The sequence below is a fragment of the Anas platyrhynchos genome, chromosome 2 (assembly GCF_047663525.1).
Source record: "Anas platyrhynchos isolate ZD024472 breed Pekin duck chromosome 2, IASCAAS_PekinDuck_T2T, whole genome shotgun sequence".
NCBI lineage: Eukaryota > Metazoa > Chordata > Aves > Anseriformes > Anatidae > Anas > Anas platyrhynchos.
The window spans coordinates 56,716,737-56,734,635 of NC_092588.1; the positions used below are offsets into that span (position 1 = coordinate 56,716,737).

The 17,899-nt window shown below is 33.6% G+C and overlaps 1 protein-coding gene across 2 annotated transcripts in view; it reads left to right on the forward strand.

Moving 5' to 3' along the window:
* Nucleotides 1–17,899, forward strand: part of LOC101798188 (cadherin-7) — a 90,449-nt gene that overhangs the window by 41,240 nt on the left and 31,310 nt on the right. For both annotated transcript variants that reach the window (XM_027451921.3, XM_027451920.3), the window contains exons 4-6: nucleotides 7,323–7,442; nucleotides 10,981–11,148; nucleotides 12,728–12,915. In XM_027451921.3, the coding sequence (XP_027307722.2) occupies nucleotides 7,323–7,442; nucleotides 10,981–11,148; nucleotides 12,728–12,915 (476 nt within the window). The remainder of the gene's footprint in view (nucleotides 1–7,322; nucleotides 7,443–10,980; nucleotides 11,149–12,727; nucleotides 12,916–17,899) is intronic.

Consider the following 17,899-nt stretch of genomic DNA (forward strand, 5'->3'; position numbering starts at 1 on the left):
TTTTTTTTAAAAAATCATTATTTTTTTACTGTATCACAATAAGTTGCTTAATTATCTATGAGCCACCTGCAACAGTTAGATATTTCAAGGCTGAACTGAAAATAGCATACTAGATTTACCCCTCAAAAATGTTGTGAAACTCAAATAGCTATTCAGGGACTCAGATAAGCATTTTATGATGTATTTCTCATTCTAGTGCCCAGAGGCTTTGTCTTGTAATTCTCATTAACAATAATAAGTTTCACACCTATGCTATGGTACTTACAAGTGATAATATATCATTTTGTTCAGATAAAGTCTGTTCTTAACAAATTCTTCATATTCCTACCAATGCATAACAGTTTGGTAAGTGTTGCATATATTTGTAACAGTTTATTGTGTATCTTTTCTAATACTCAAATCCAGCTCTCTGGGAAATAAATGCAAGTAGCAGATATTGGGGTACAGCTGGGGGTAGTTGATAAAATTCCAGTAGAATCAGGGAAGAATAGCTATTAGAGGCTTCAGACCCTCTGTTAGAAAAGGAGTGAAGCTTCTATTCCTGACTTTGAATTATAAAAGAATTTCAACATCAAATACGCCATCTCTTCATTTTAGAGAGAACAAATGTTTATCTGTTGTCAGGTGCTTGTGTTCCTTCAAAACCTGTCTGATTCAAGACAGATAAGAATTTTGCCCAGAGACATTTTGTTGAATTTTAGTATATCTTCAAGTTCTAAATACAAGCGTGACATTAAAAAGCATAAGAACTTCATCTATGTCAGTGGAAATACATGTATGGGAATTCCTACCTCAGGTTAAGAAAGTTTTATGGTGATTGAAAGTAAGAATGTCTTTGTTTGACTGATTTTAGACCATAGCAAAATTTGACACTTAAGTACTTAAGTGACTTCTTAAGTAAGCTGCCAATATAGAATTTGATAGAGTGTTTTCAATACTTTTTTTAATAATTTTTTATTTTTATTTCTATTTTTATTTTTGGACGTTGAACAATGCCTCTAAATTAGAGATAGAGAGAGGAAAAAAAAAAGAAGAAAAAAATAGAAAAAAAATAAAGTCTTCCCTGCCTGTGTGCCATGCAACAATCATTCGTCAACACTGCTTTTACATTTAAATCTCAATTTAGGAGCCAACAGAATATTAGTAAAACTATGTTAATGAGTTTTCTATTTATTTATTTTACTAACCAGTGAGCATAAATACATAGACATCTTATTCATTATCACTCAAACACTATGTGAATAGCTGAAGAAGCAGTAGCATCCGTGGAAAGAAGGATGGACACCATAGCTTTTGAGCAGCATTAGGGTGGATATGATATTGTGATACACTGATGAGAACTTTTGCCTACTGAACTTGGCAAAAATAATCAGATAATATAAGACTAAAACCTATAGTTAGCACTGTAGAAACATGCTCTATATATATATAGAGAGAGAGAGAGAGAGCAATTGATGTTTTGTTTTAGAATTTGATTGTGAGCTGTAGAATGCTACAATAACTAGATTTTTACATCTTTGTCCTTCTCCTTTAAGAATAATATCTCTTAATATCTCTTAATTTCCCTCTTGGAGGAGTTATCACTTTCCTGTCCTGTAGTGATATATTGACATATGAATGACTCTGTAAATATCTGGGGTTTGCCTATACACACAGATCCTTGCCCCAACCTCCCACAGATGTTCCATTTGTTCCAAAAACACATTGGGAATCAACTCTTGGGAAGCGCATGATAAACAATGGGTGACATAAGGACTGTTTTTCAAAATGAGATGGTTTTGCATATTTTGATGAATCTTTACCACATGAGTGTTTGAAAGAAATTCTATCCCATACGGACAGCAGCACGAAATATATGTTCAATTTAGGTAGAATGTTGTACAAAATTATCATTAACTGTACCTTGTGCAGTCTCTAAGATCTGTGTTGAGGCAGGGCAGTTTCATCTTCATGAACTTCCTGGAACTGTACATTTAAAATATCTTCAGTGTTTCTATCACACATCTACTGAATACTGAAATATTACTAAATTAAGGATTACCATGAAGTGCTTATGTGGCACTTGTCTTACGTAGTTACATAGATCCATAGTTTATTCATATAACACAACTTTTAATTAACCACTCAGAGCATTTGTAAGATATTGAGGCGAAACAAAGTACATTTTTCTCCTAATTTTGCATGAAATTATATCTACGACAATGATTTTTAATTGGATATTTAGCAAAATGAAAGAGATCACAGGATTATAAACCCAAATTAACTATAAAGCTAGAACTATCACCTTTAACCTTAAGGATGGTTATGCAAATGTAATGATTCTGTATTATATTTGGCAAATATTTTAGGGCATTATCTAAGGCTAATTGAAGTCAATATTTTCTGTTATTTTAAATGACTTTGGGTCAGGTTCAAATTATATTTGGGTCTGGTCCAATTATACTGATTAAGATGAATAGGGTAAATATCTTGATGGCTTATAAATATATTCATAGCAAAACCCTCAAAGATATGGCTTATCTGAAAATCATATATATTTAAGTAGTCATTTTACTTAAAAACATCTGGCAGTTTTATATTTCAAAGAAAAAGTTTGTCAATCATACTTAAAAGAGTATTAAAAGAGAATTCCTGGGATGTGTGATGTTGTACACAAAAACAGCTGAAGTGAGACAGACCCATTTGGCTTATAACCAAGAGAACTGGCAATAAAAAATCCAATGAACAACATAGCTTTGGCTTTGTTTCATTTTCTAGACTCTCCGCACATATGAACGAACAGCCTTACTTATTACCTAACACAAGTAATGCCTTTCTTTCTTGTTACATTTGTTATATCTGATTGAGATGGATGGAAAAACTTCATATTTATAAAAAAAAAAAAAAAGTGATTCATCCAACCTTGATCCCAATCTTGGGATTTTTCCCAAGTGAAGGCAGACTAAAGAGGGATGAGTGTAGAACCTGCTTCCAGGTACTGTGCCTCCTACTTTGTGCTCTTGGAGGGGAAAAACTGTCAAGGCATTATGGCACCAGATCTAGCCCAAAGGCAGAAGCACAGAAATACCAGAAGCTGTGGAGCAAAACCAGACTAGATAATCCAGGCTAGGTAATTGCATTTAGAGATTAAGCAGGTATTATGGATACCTTGTTAATAATATTGCTTAGTATTTCTGGTAGAAACTGCTATCCTTTAGAAATATGAAGCCATCATAGAATTGTTTCGCATATTATACATCATTAATTTATAATAGTCCATATCTTTAGTAACTGTCTGCCTAGATTTAATTTTTTAATATGGCTAAAATTCTATTTTTCAGGGCTTGTGTAGTTTCAAAAATCTGTATTTGTTAAATTCATCTAATTTTGGAAACCAATTTTCCCTTAAATGATTTTACCAGTGTTAAAAACTGAAGTAACACGCATTTCTCATACAAATCTATTTTAAAACTTTGATCAAGTACTACACACTGCAATAACAATTAAAAAAAAAAAAAAAAAAAGAAAAAAAGAAAAGAAACAAAAAAACTCTGTAGAGAGGTTTCTAAAACAATAAAACAATAAACCTAGAGATTTAAAAATGATCCCTGTGAAGTATCTCCATCTCAAAACAACATCAACAACTAGCTCAACCAGCTCAGCTCACTTTTATTTGATCCTATCACAGAAAAGGCTGATCTCTGCAACATCCGACACCTCTGTGAATCTTGACTGGTAAAATGAAGTATAAATATAATTCTAAATTCTGGGTGCCTTCAACAAAAGAACCTCTTCTCTTCTTTTTGCCTCATATCAGAACTTAAACACATCATGTTCTTAGATAACTGTTATATTGTGAGATAACTGTTATATTGTGATATCTATTAGTGTCTGTTAAAGGTTAGGTTAAAAATGACAGCTTAAACATTCTGGATAAACAAAACAAACAAACAAACAATCAAACAAACACCATTAACAATAAAAGCAACAAAACAGAAGTCTGTGCTATCCATGCAGAAGCCAGTGTGTTATTAGCTATATCATCAATAGCAAAATATGTGGAACATCCATATAGCAGCACAGATTTTCCCTCAATATTTGCTGCAATTGCTTAAAAACTTTATGAAGAGGCTTTATGTAGAATTCATTTAGATGAACTGACATCGTAGCTTTGCTACAAAGCCCTAGACTATTGTATAGAAAGATAATTGTAGATAAATCCATATCCAAGAGGAAAATACATGATTTTTCAGTAAATGTCCGTTGTCTTTTCAGCCTGTATCATATACAAACTACGAGAAATATTTAAAGTTGAAGTTGTGAAGCTACAGGCTATAACTGCACGTTAATGGGTTTGAGATAGGGTTAGTGTCCTGTTTCTACCTCAATCTAGGGCTCTGAACAATGCTGCAGTATAGATTTACAGCACCAACCAGTTCATTAAATGAAAAAAAGATGTGGTTCTGTTTGTAGACTGTCCCATGTTACCTTTGATTCCACCATTACTTGGACACTTACATGATAATTGCTTGCCTCTGTTGTGAGGTCAGGGAAAGTGTTCAGGAAGAACAATTTCAGTAAAGGAACACATCTCTTGCAATGTTGATCCTCTTAAGGAATCCTTATTCTTCAAGAGAAATTTTCCTCTGGGAAAATATCTCTGGAAATCTCTACTGATCTTTCTGTGTATTATGTTTCCTTGCAACAGATCTCCTAAAAGTAGGTCTATTCACATTGTTAAAACACCTTATGTTAGATTGCCTATATTATTATCATTTTTTTAAATATATTGTGCAAAAATCTCCCTCTGGACATAGAATTTCTGGAAATTCAGTTTTTTGAACACAAATCTCAAAGAAATAATAATAGTAGCTGTTTAAAAAATATCTTTCCCATGAGCTTTGAGAAAAAAAAAAAAAGCGTAAAGGGACTAGGAAAATATCATCATTTTCTAGTTGCTGATTACAGTCAAACAGGATGAGTGCAGAAATATTTGGAGTTAGAATTTCTGCCTAATTTTGTTTGTATGATTGTTTGGTTTTGTTTCTTGTAGATATATGTGTTTGAAAGGTAAAATCATCAGTTTAGGGGAGAACCAATTAGATTCAGATACTGGCTTTACTTATCTCACAGAATGTAGAAGTCTTGCTTGCCACATCAGTAGATATTTTACAACAAACAATTCCTTCCAAGATTGCAGGATTTCTGTGATGAGATTGCAGAGTTTGTAATTTCTTTGATCTTTTATTGGTCTGAAGTCCTTGAAAGCACCAAGAACAAGGAGCAAAGGCACAGCTCCTTGAGGTTTATAAGAACTTTCGCCAATATTTGCAGACATCGTAAGCTTCACTGTCAGGGCTTAGAGACAGTGTAAATGTGGTAAGCTTTCACAAAAAACACAGGCTGTCAAATAGTCATTAGGACACCTTTGTACTCAAAAGCTTAAGAGACTCTGGAAAATTTAAAATAGGTCTCCATATGGATAACATTATAAAGTAATCTGTAAAATCAGTTTGACATACTGAATCAAAGCTCTTAATGATGAACAGAAAATTGATGTATTTTAAGCCCTGTAACTGATAAACGACTTGATGGATTAACTATCAATTTTCTTTTTAAACTTCTCATCTACTTAATAGTTGCACATGAAATTTCAGGTTGAGAGGGACCTTCTCTCTGTACAAAAATATTGAAAGAGAGAGAGAAAAAAAATACATTTGAAATAGAATTTCAAACATAATGCCTTGCCATTGATACTTTAGGAAGAGAGGTCAGGAACGTGGGTTAGTTAGGTCATATATGAATAAAGTTATCTTATGAAAGATGATTTCTGGTCAGAATTCATTCAAGTAAATCTCATCTTTTGTTATTTGTACCATTTTATAAAGGGCATCATTTTATCCTCTTTCTCTCCGAACCTTCAACCTGATCCCAAGACCCATTTACGATCTTCTACTTACCTGAGAATAGAAAAACTAAAGAGAGTGAATGGTGCACATACTATACTAAACATGAATTATTTCAGAACTTTCTCTCATCCTTTCCTGAGTAAGTCAAAATAAAACTAACCAGAGTACAATGTATGTTGAATTCATCCTGGTCACTTGTTATGGCAGTTTGTTCTTAAAGAATGATTTCTGGATTTGCTGCTCTCATTTTCACAGAACAAAAATGTGTTCAGTTGGAAAACGAACACTCTTTTTAACAAATGTTTCTCTCTAATCTTGTTTCTAAATCCAGTTTAATAGGGAATATGATCCTCAGCTGAAGATCTGCACTGGGCATCTGCCAAATTGCTACAATATTAATTTGCAACCTAACCTCCAAATGGGTCCTTGGGCTGTTGAGTAGAAGGTCTCAATGTTCCAGACAATCTGCCAGTGAGAAATAATAATCCTTTCCACCTATCAAAGGTGGTGACCACAGCCAAGACCCTGGCTCCCATGTGTTGGCTTATTCTGAACTCAGAGTGTACATCATGTACAGAACAAAAACAAATGGTAACTTACATAGAGAACATAATAAATAGGAGAGGGATGTTGAATGACATTCTCACAAATTACACCCTTCTTGCTAACCAGTTAAATATGTTGCTTTCTTATTCCTGTTAACATACAGACATTTATCCTAAAGAAATATTTATGTAGCAGATTATGACCTCGTGTTACTGAAACATTGTAGATACAGAGGAAAATGAGTACTTTTTATTTGGAGGTATTTATTTATTTGGAGGTATCTCTCACTTGTTTGTTGTCTGAGCTGAAATAGAAACTTTTCAGTCTTCTCTTGTATAAAAGGGCTAGTAATGTTATAGACTAAAATTAATTTGTATATATATGTGTGTATTTATAAATATTAAAATATGTAATTTATGTGAATATGCTTATATTTGAATCTGTATTACTCATAATTTATAATTTTAATATGTGGACTTCTCTTCAAAGGGAAATTGTTACTATATTTCATACTTGATATTTCATAACATATTTCAGGCATAATTATCAACCATACTTCAGGCTTCATCATTGCTTAAAACACTGTTCATTGGAAGTTTGTTCTTATATATACCCTCCACCAACCAAATTTATAAATAGAGAGAGGAACTACTGAGTGATGTGGTTTCTGTTACTGTGAGTTAAACTCTGAGACTATTTAGGAAGAACAAATTCTATAACGATTAATAGTATTGCTTTACAAAAAGAACCTTATATTCTAGGCAGAATCATGGAAGTGATGAACAGCTGTGAAAAAGACACCTCACACTGTTCCATTGGAACTGCATGTTGCATGTAGTTTAGATGCATGGATCTTTTATGTACAATAGTTCCTTAAACATTTTGCAGGTACCTCTGTGGTTCAAGTAACAGCCACTGATGCAGATGATCCTACTTATGGCAACAGTGCCCGAGTGGTTTACAGCATATTGCAAGGACAACCTTACTTTTCTGTGGAGCCAAAAACAGGTAACTTTTCACAAACTCTCTCTACAGTAATGCTGAGAAAAAAAAAAAAAAAAAAAAAAAGCATGTGCATTAAAATTTGCTAGGAATTTATTAATGTGATCTCTTGATTAATTGAATACCTTATGATTTTGTTGATCTTTTACTCTGTTATTCTTCTGAATATACCACAAAATTAACACATCTGAGCAATTTGATAAGCTTATATTGTTGAAACTGAAATTTTACATCTTTGTCAATCTACCAGCTCCCTGGTCTACTGCCTGTTTCAGTATTTCTGAACAATGAAAATTTCAAGATGTTGTGAACATTTGCTTCATTTGTTTGTTTTTATTTGTTTTGTTTTCAGATATTTGTTATGGAAATGTCCAAATGTCACCTACTCACCAGATTTCCTAAAGTGTAGATTTATGGCATGACCACCTCACTCCTTCACTTTTCAGACTGGGAAATGTATTTTTTATTCACTAGTTTGAACCAGAAATCATTGTACTTCCCATCCTCATCTGATACATTATCCTTCTGTCACTTTCAAAACAAATTATTATATTTTTAATTACTATTTTCTTGAAATTTTGTGAAAATGTATTGTGTATTTTCAGGCACACGAAAACACAATCTTTATTCCTTTTTTAATATTATTTTATTTTTTTTAATAAAAATTGCCCATTTAACTGTATATTTTGCTCAGTTTTGGGTCCCCCACAACAAGAAGGATATTGAGTTGGTCTTTTGTGTGCAAAGAAGAGCAACAAAGTTGGTGAAGGAACCAGACAACAAGACTTGTGAAAAGTGACTTGGGGAATTTTAACCTCATGAAGTTCATTCAACTTCATGAACTTGCAAAGAGCAAGGTCCATCTGTGCCAGAGCAATCCTAAGCACAAATACAGGCTGGGTGTACAATGGATTGACAGCAGACCTGAGGAGAAGGACCTGGGGATATTGGTTGACATGAAATTCAGAAAGGAGTTGGAAAAGTTGGAAAGACAACCATATACTAGGCTGCATCAAAAACTGTGTGGCCAGCAGGTCAAGGAAAGTGATTCTTCCCTGCTGCTCTGCTCTCGTGAGACCCCACCTGGAGCACTGCATTAGGCTCTGGGACCCCTAGCACAAGAAAAGTATGGATGTATTAGAACGAGTTCAGAGGTGGTCCATGAAGATGACTGGAACACCTCTCCTATGAAGACAGGTTGAGAGAGCTGGGGTTCTTCAGCCTGGAGAAGACAGGACTCCAGGGAGACCTTATAGTTGCCTTCCAGTACCTAAAGGGGGCCTACAGGAAACCAGAAGGACTCTATCAGGGAATGTAGTGATACGAGAAGGGGTAATCTTTAAACTAAAAAAGTGTAGATTTAGATTAGGAATTAGGAAGATATTCTTTACTCTGAGGGTGATGAGGCACTGGAACATGTTGTGTTCTGGAGAAGTTGTAGATGCTTTCAATCCTTGAAAGTATTTAAGGTCAGGTGTGATGGAGCTTTGAGCAACCTGATTCAGTGGTAGGTGTCCATGGCAGAGAGCTTGGAATCTTTGAGGTTCCTTCCAACTCAAACCACTCTATGACTGTGATTCTGTGAATTGAGGCTGCAAAGTCTGGAGAAGAGGAGGTTGAGGGGAAACTTCACACTGTCTGTAACTACCTGAAAGGAGGTTGCAGCAAGGAGTGTGTTCGTCTCTTTTCTCAGGTGACAAGTGATAGGATGTGAGGAAATGGTACCAGCTTGTACCAGGGGAGGTTTAAATTGGACATTAGGAAGAATTTCTTCAGAGGGATGTTGGTCAAAACATTAGAAGGGGCTGCCCAGGGAGTGATGGAGTGTCCACCCTTGGAAGTTTGGCTTTGTGATGAGACTCAGTAGGTCAGGTTGATGGTTGGACTTGGTGATCTTGAAAATCTTTTCCAAATTAAATGATTTTGCTATTCTAGCAAAAATTTTGCTACTTAGCATGCATGGAGAGAAATTATAATCTCCATTTCAGAGATGGACATGCTGAGGCAAAAGAGAAACAAACTATTTACTCTATTTCTCATTTAAAAAAAATGTGTTGGGAAACAGACCTGAATCCTAATGTTGTGACCAAAAAGTTACACTCCATTTAACAGCATCTAAATTTGCATAAATAAGCAGTATAAACATATTCATATTACAACAAATCTGTCCTCAATATAGTATTTTTTTCCACAAGAAGATATGATACATGGTATTTTATTTTTGGCTTTCTATGTGTATGTACAATGTATATTGTCACAATGACTGCAAACAGTCCCTGACCAATAATATGGTATTTTCTGCTAAATCAGAACCTTTAAAGATTGAGACTGGAATGTTTGCATTCTATTTGATTTTGATGTGATACTGAAATTTCCTGTGTGCCTGATAATTAGCTTCCAAATGACTGTTTAACACTGCTTGACAATTTAAATATGATAGAAAAACAAGCAGTCCAGGAAAAATATTGTAGAGACAATAAAGTTATGAAATTGTATGTTAACTGTATTTTTTAATATGTTGTAAAAGGGGTGAAATAGTGCCAGGCAGTCTGTGAAGTAAATGTTTCAGCCATGAGTTGATTAATGGAAAGTCCTGAATTCAGAAGGGAAGAAAGAAATAAAACTGTAACTAAACATTCGGCAAACATCACATGCAGAGATATGTGCCCCAATGTGCCTCTCCTTTATTTAGATTGTTTATGTTTCCTTTACTGCTGACACTAAGTGCTGCTGGAGTAAGCGGCTGCCTCTCTGGAAATCAGAGTTAGCAGCTGTACTGTGTGCTGAACATGAAATATTCATAAAGTCATCAGGTTTTGAGAAAGAGTATTTATTTTCTGATCTATATCAACAGAACTGAAAGGAGGAAGCATGGAGCTTTCTTTTGGTTTTCGTTTCAAATCAAATAATTACAAATTGTATGCAGATAATCAAATGGTTATAACAAAAACTTTATTTCAGATATAACAATATTTTCTTTAACAGAGGTATCTTAATTATGTTAATGCTTTAGAAGTAGTTATTTTTAAAGCAAATATTTGGTGAAATAAGATAATTGCATATATATGCAGAATGTGTCATGATATCAATATTTGTAAGAGTTAATGTGCTGAATGACTGTTGGGCATTGTAAAATGAATCTTGAACTTGGAATCTTGAAAGCGAGTACAGAATATGCTATTCTTACTAGCTGTAAGAGAGTGGAGATGATATCTTTCAAGGAAGGGGGTGTTACCTGAGTAACTTTGCAGTTAAGGGAGAAGATATTCTGAAAACATGGTCATGTTTTACCCAAACAATGTAACACAAACTGAAAAAAAAAATAAATAAAATGTGGTTTTCAGTGGTTTCACTACTTCTTCAATTAAGCTTGTAGTATGAAAGTTCAGTTCCTAGTAAAATATTATTAGTGTTTTTTCTTATCTTTTTTTTTTTTTTTTTTTTTTTTCAGTCATTGATTTGCTGCTACTATTTAAAGGCAAACTCAGCTTTCACGGCAATATATTTACTTCTGCAGCCATTGACATATCTTGTCTTACTGCAGGTGTAATCAAAACTGCCCTTCCAAATATGGATAGAGAAGCCAAGGATCAATATCTACTAGTTATTCAAGCAAAGGACATGGTTGGGCAAAATGGTGGATTATCAGGAACAACATCTGTAACTGTCACACTGACTGATGTAAATGACAACCCACCCCGCTTTCCACGACGTAAGTTACTTGAATTTTGGAATTATTTCTAAACATTGCTATTTTCTTTATATATTTTGTTATTTCTAAACAAAGAATAAAATTAGTCAACTTCCATGTCAAATGCTTTGAGAACCACTGACAGCAATGTATATTACTATCAATAATGTTATTATTGCTACTACTACTAAATTGGAATATTATTTTTTTGTTTGTTTAGCTAATATATTTTAGAGCATATGAAATGAAGTAGGTGCATTTATTAAAATATTTTACTTCTTCACTACCAATAAAAAGACAAAATATACATGTTAACAGATCTTTATCTCTTTCCAGTTGGACTTCAGGATACTTAATTTCTTGACTGTTAATCTTTCATATTCCTTTGGAACTTCAGCAGGATTTCTCTCGTGTATAGTGTTTCATAAAAAGTTAATCACAGAAGAGCTGGACATTCATCTTCCCTCAGTTTACTTTCTTTCACCAAGGTGGCTCTCATCCCAACGGGAGAAAGGAATACACAGTTGTTTTCTCTTACCAGTTTATTAATAACATTCTGTCTGGGATAATTTTACAAAAATCACATGATCTTATAATGTCCTTGCAAAATAACACAAAAATAATGTGAAGAACTCCAGCTTCACCTACAACAATGTAAAACAGGCTTCCTACCATTAACTGTTTCAAGTAATCATAGAATAACAAGTTATTTTTGAAGTTGAAGATATTATCGGCTACTGACTGCATTCAGATATCCTTTTGACAGCATATATATAATTTTCTACTTGAATGAAAAAGCTGGAATTTTCAAGAGTGCAGATGATGCATTTATTGTCAAAGAATATATCTCAGTTTCTAGTCATATTCAGATTGTAAATTGCCTTACCAAGATATATGAAGGGATGAAAGTCATGGACTCCCGATGGCTCTTGAACAGGAGACCCTTACTGCCATTTTCTCCACTACATATATATTCCCATAGCCCCATGTGCTGCCCATGCACCCAAATTAGAGACCCTCAGACACACGCCTCAAGCCAGCCAGCAATTGGCCACTGCACAAAGTTAATCTTTAATGCTGCAGCCAAGTTATTTAACTCAACTTTGCTCAAGTCTTTGTTTCTACCACTTACTTCCTCATTATCTCTAGTTCAGGGACGTGTGAAACATTGCAAGACCACCTATGAATTCCTTCCCCTCAGATATAGGTTTATAAAGTAGTGTCTCTATATTAATTTCATTTGATATATTTACTTCTGTTTCCTCTTTTGTAGAAAATAAAGAAGGAAAACATCTTTTTCATTGGAAAGTTGCAGACATTTGCCTCATGACTTACATTTAAGTGTGTAAAGATGTTCATGCATCTTTGTCTTGTAATTTTTGTAGAAAAAAATGAGTACCCATAGTACTCAAATTAGAGTCCATCTATAGAAGGTCCAAACCTTCTATTAAAACAGAAGAATATTTTCTGGTAGTTTGAATAAATACTCAGATGCATGAATACAGAAGAATATATATAATACAATATATATTGTATATATGTATATATTAGCTTGCAGTCTCAGGAAACTATAAATTTATTAAACTTCTAAATTTCACAGGATCATATCAATATAATGTCCCAGAGTCTTTACCTGTGGCTTCTGTGGTGGCCAGAATAAAAGCTGCAGATGCAGATGTGGGACCCAATGCTGAAATGGAGTATAAGATTGTGGATGGTGATGGTTTGGGAGTATTTAAAATTTCTGTGGACAAAGACACTCAGGAAGGAATCATCACCATTCAGAAGGTAGGTCTCATTTTTCTCACTGATTCTGCTTGGGTCTGGGCAAGATAAGGGCAGGAACTGTGAAGGTGATTTTTTGTTTGTTTGTTTCTAAAACCCTTTTCTGATGTAAGAGTTTACATTGCTGAATTTCACCATGCATGTATGTGTACCTGGTTCTGAGCTTTCTAATGCCTTACAGTGAAAATTATTGTGATTTTTTTTTTTTTTTGGCAAGGGTTATTTTGTTTTATTGTTTTGCTTGTTAGTTTATGTCTGACCCAGAACATATAAGCTTGAATGAGAATGTCAATTTTACTATCATTTTTCAGTTAAATAGAAAATGTGAAAAATATATCAGACATTAAAAATGTAAGCTCCAAATCTGAAATATATCCCAAGTCTAACAAATAAATAAATAAACAAAACAAATTATCTTTAGTCAACCTTGTTCTGTCCAGAAAGTACACATAATCTATATTAAAATTACGTATCAGTAAGACTAGCTGTTTTACAAGATAACTTACTATAAAAATATTATTTCAAAAAAAAAAAAAAATATTTAAAGAAATATTTTATTTCAGCTTTCCATATATGCAGTTAAATAACTAGCATTTTAAAACAGAAAAATCAGGTTTATATAAAATATTAAAACTGAGCATTCTTGCCATACTGCAACACATTTTAAAAAGTATCTTTTTTTCCAAAATAATAGTGGGCTGAAATATTTTGGCATAAATTTTCAATTTTGAGTAGAATAGGAAACCTAACAAAAAAAACCTTAGACAGAAGAACAAGATGTCTTAAAGTTTCACACTCTTAATATGAGAATGTTTGACAATGACTACACTGAAGCTATGGTCCTAACTGTTCTAAGCTATTAATCATCCTCTAAAATGTGGGACTTAGTATTTTAAGTGTAGCCATGTTACTGAATTCTGACATATTGTTACAATTACATTAATCCTCTAAGTGATTTCTCTTGCCTAGGTACTCTGTAATCTCTCCAAATTTCATGTACCAATTTTCATTATTTTTTCTCCTGGTGCACTGATTTCTTTCTAAAGCAATATAAATTTCAGTATCACTTCTCTTTTGAAATAAGTTAATACTGCATGATGTTGCAAAGTAACGGGCTAATTCTCTTATGCCCTGAACACCTGCTGAGAGCTGGTAAGCATCCATAGATGTCAGAGCAAATGTAGGATGTTCAGCATCCTTGAAAGATCAGGCTCTAATACATGTAAAGTAAATCATTTTTTTCAAGGCAAAAGCATTTGTCTGACACTTCTTGCATACTGTGCTAATTTCTGCTTAAAATGTTTGAAATACAAGTGATGAAAAGCTAGTTGACTCTGTTCAACAGCCAAATTAAATGTGGCTCCTTCAGCTCACTCATTTAAGGCTTTTGAGGAAAGATCTGGAAGAATTATACCCATTCTAGAGAGAGAGTGTGTTTATCAAGTGACACAGTGTGCAACACTGAATCAGTTGGGGGCTTCAACAGTCCTATTTAGGAGCTTATAAGAATGTTTTAAATTTTATGTTTTGGTAGTCACAGTGTTTGTTCTGGGACTCTCCTGATTCAAGTGAGCTAAATAATTGTCATTTATTATTTCTATCATTTCCATTAGGGAGCTGAACTGTTTTTTTCAGTAAAGAACTTTTGTTCTGAGAAATGCTCTATGAAATGGCTGTTGGACTGAACTAAAGAAGTTAACAAATTTTGACCCAGTGAAATAACCATTTGCTAATCTTTTTTAAATCTAGTGGACAATGCTGTAGATACAAGAATTCAGGCTTTTTTTTTAATTTTATGTATTTATTTATTTTTCTCCTCTGCAGCATTACAATGTTTCTCTCATTTTTGTAAGATTACTAACTACCTTTCCCCTGTTTTACCTGAAAGTGAGTCCCCGCACTGAGGGGCACCTCCCAAACCTATTTGTCCTCTTAGGTCTCCACTGAATTCCAGGGAAATTCCAGTCTTGCTCAAGGCTGAAATATTTTCCCTACTAAACCTGCAAATAAAATGGCAGAGACCATTGACTTAGAGGGAAGAAATAAAATGAAGATCCCATGCACAGTAGCTATGAGACATCTTGTTCTTCTCTGAAGCACGTGGAACAAGCACATGGAAGGCCATTAACAAGTGTACACAGGTTAAATGAATTTCAGTTACAGAGCCTAACTTTATAGGCTCTGTAACTATGGAGTCAGGTAGAATTTATCCTTGTATGATGATGTGTGATTTTCAGTAAGGAATGAGGGAAGAACTGTAGCATGGAAACTGCCTAAACATTTTACTATCTGGCACATGATGTTCTGTACACCTCTGAGTGCAATTAGCTCTTTTCTTTTCATGCTACTAAAATCAGCTGAGATACTGAGAAACAGCTCAGCCTCCAAATGTGTGCCTTTCATTTAAACTCATGTGTACATATATGTCTAGATAACACTTCTGCATCCAAATCAAGCAGTAAAATGCCATTGCACAGACTTCTGGAAAGGTGTGATTCCGTTCTAAATGTAAATACATGCTTTAATTTTGTGTACTTCTGCTCTAATAGTACATGCAAATCAAGAAGCCAAACATCCAAATCACTGTCAGTATACATGGGCAGCTGGAGGCACTACTCCATCCACTTTTGTGCTAGGTTTTGTGGAGAAAGTTGGCACTTGCTTAACAGAGTTCCACACACAAGCTGAGGATATGGTCTGTTCCTAGATAACCTTTTTGAAAAAATTTGAAACGCTGACCCCAAAACTAGTTAACTTATGTTAAAAAATATGTTTTAACTCATAACAAGAAAAAAAGAAATAAAGAAAAAAAAAAAAGAAAGAAACAAGATTTAAGCATTTGGTGAAAAATGTATAATTTTTGTATTCTCCAAGTGGATGAAATATGAAATAAAATGCCCAAGGATTGGCAAAATAAAAATTCAAACAATGCATTTATATATATAAATACAGAAAACTGAACAAGTTTGAAAAAGAGATGTAATAAGGATAGAGACTGAATGAATAAAATGTTATGTAAACATAATGTTGTATGTATTTCCCAAGCTTACTTGTCTACAATGTCCTTGACTAATGCATGCTATTGGCATGAAAGTCTGATGAATGAGATGTGGATTGGCTTATTTATTTATTTATTCATGCATATTTAAACATGTTTCTTCTCTGTACTGGAAGAACACAGAGACTTTAAAAAAATCAGAAGTCAGAAAAACAAAGAAACAAACATTATTTTATCCTAACAGTGATACTCAGTGATATTAATCAATATATGAATTGTATGCTGTTTCATTTATCTCTTTTGCATTCCTAAATTCAGATATCAGCTTGGCTTTTGTGGTTTATTCTGGATGGATTTTTCTCTAAACAGAATAAAAGTTGCTCATAATTTTTATAGCCATGGCAAGACTAGAATATAAATGTTCTTGAGCACGCTGATGCTGTTGCTGCTTATTGCCTAATGTCAGTATATACAAGCTGCTGGCCTAAATCTTAGTTCAAGGTAATAATTTTACAATAGGCTGATATTCTTATAATAATTCCCTTGAGAATATGGAATAAAAAAAAAGAATGAATGCTTTTTTCTGTATTTTCTTCCACTTGGTCTTTGCCCCTCCAAAGAGTAAAGAGAATTGTGCTACCTTATTCATTATCACTGAATAACATGCATGCACTTTATAATTTGCTGCTCTATGGCTCTTCTTATACTTGAGACACCTTATTTTCCTATGTCCTGGTCAGCATGCTTGAATATGAATTAAATGAATGAGATGTGAAGCTAATGTGAATGTGTTGCAGCAAATTTCTTAAGTTCATTCAAGGAAAACTAAACTTCTACCACAATACATTAACTAAACTCATTAACTGAAAGTGCATGCAAGTAATATATGCAGTATGCATCTAGAAGGCATATAAAAGTATGTAAGCTGTTTTTAAGATGTCATGCTCTGTTTCCAACTTAAAAATATACCAAAAAAAAAAAAAAAAAAGTCTTTGTTTTTCATAAGCTAGAATAAACAAGAAGTAAATGGGACCCATAAGCAAAGATCAGTGAGAGAGTTTGGCTGTTCTCTAGCCCCAGACTATTTCTTTATTTTTATGCCTTCACCCCATAGGCACATTCTCTTTGGTAAATTCCTAAGAAAAATTCAGTTAGATGTCTAAGTTACATTTAAGGAGGATTAGTAAAACATCCACCTTAGGTGATGTTTTTGGAAAAATTTTCTTGTACAGCTTTTGAAATGGAATCAGGCATTTATATTCTTTAGAAGTATTTGAAAATTTTATCCTCATTCACACTGTGACTCAGTTTTTCCATCTGTAGAGTAGGATCAATTCCTTCCTGTGAATTCATTTGTAATTAACATACCGCTATCAATGCTCTGTTAGAAAGGACGCAAATCATTTACATACGAGCAGTATCTCATTTGACAGTGGTGAGGGTGTTTAGAAAAAAATGTGCAATTTTTCTGCAGATATTGGAGTTATAAAACAAACAAACAAACAAACAAAAAAACCTGTTGGATTAGTCTCTCTGCAGCAGCAGACTTAGAATTGAAGTAACATTTATGGAAGTGAATGATTAATCAATTAATAGAACAAATTTTGTAGTGTTGCAAATCTATGTGTGTACAATTTCAAAGTGAATTCAGGATTACTGTTCACAGAATTCTGATCGTAATACCCATGAATGGAATTTTTGATTTAATTACTAAGGACAAGAATACAGAGACCCCATTGTTTGGAGTTTCCAAAACACTATTCCTAAAAACAGTGCATTGAGAAAAGCATCGTATAAGTATGGCTTCCACTTTCTTTATAAAGTTGCAGGCTACAGTGAGACCTCAGTAATAATAATAGATGAGTGTCAAAAAAAATGTAGGATAAAACCTGATAGATAATATGCATCCTCCTACTTACTTGGTGTTTGAAGTTGTAGTGGTATTTAAAAATTGCACACAAAAGTGTGCAAGGTATATTTTTATTATGT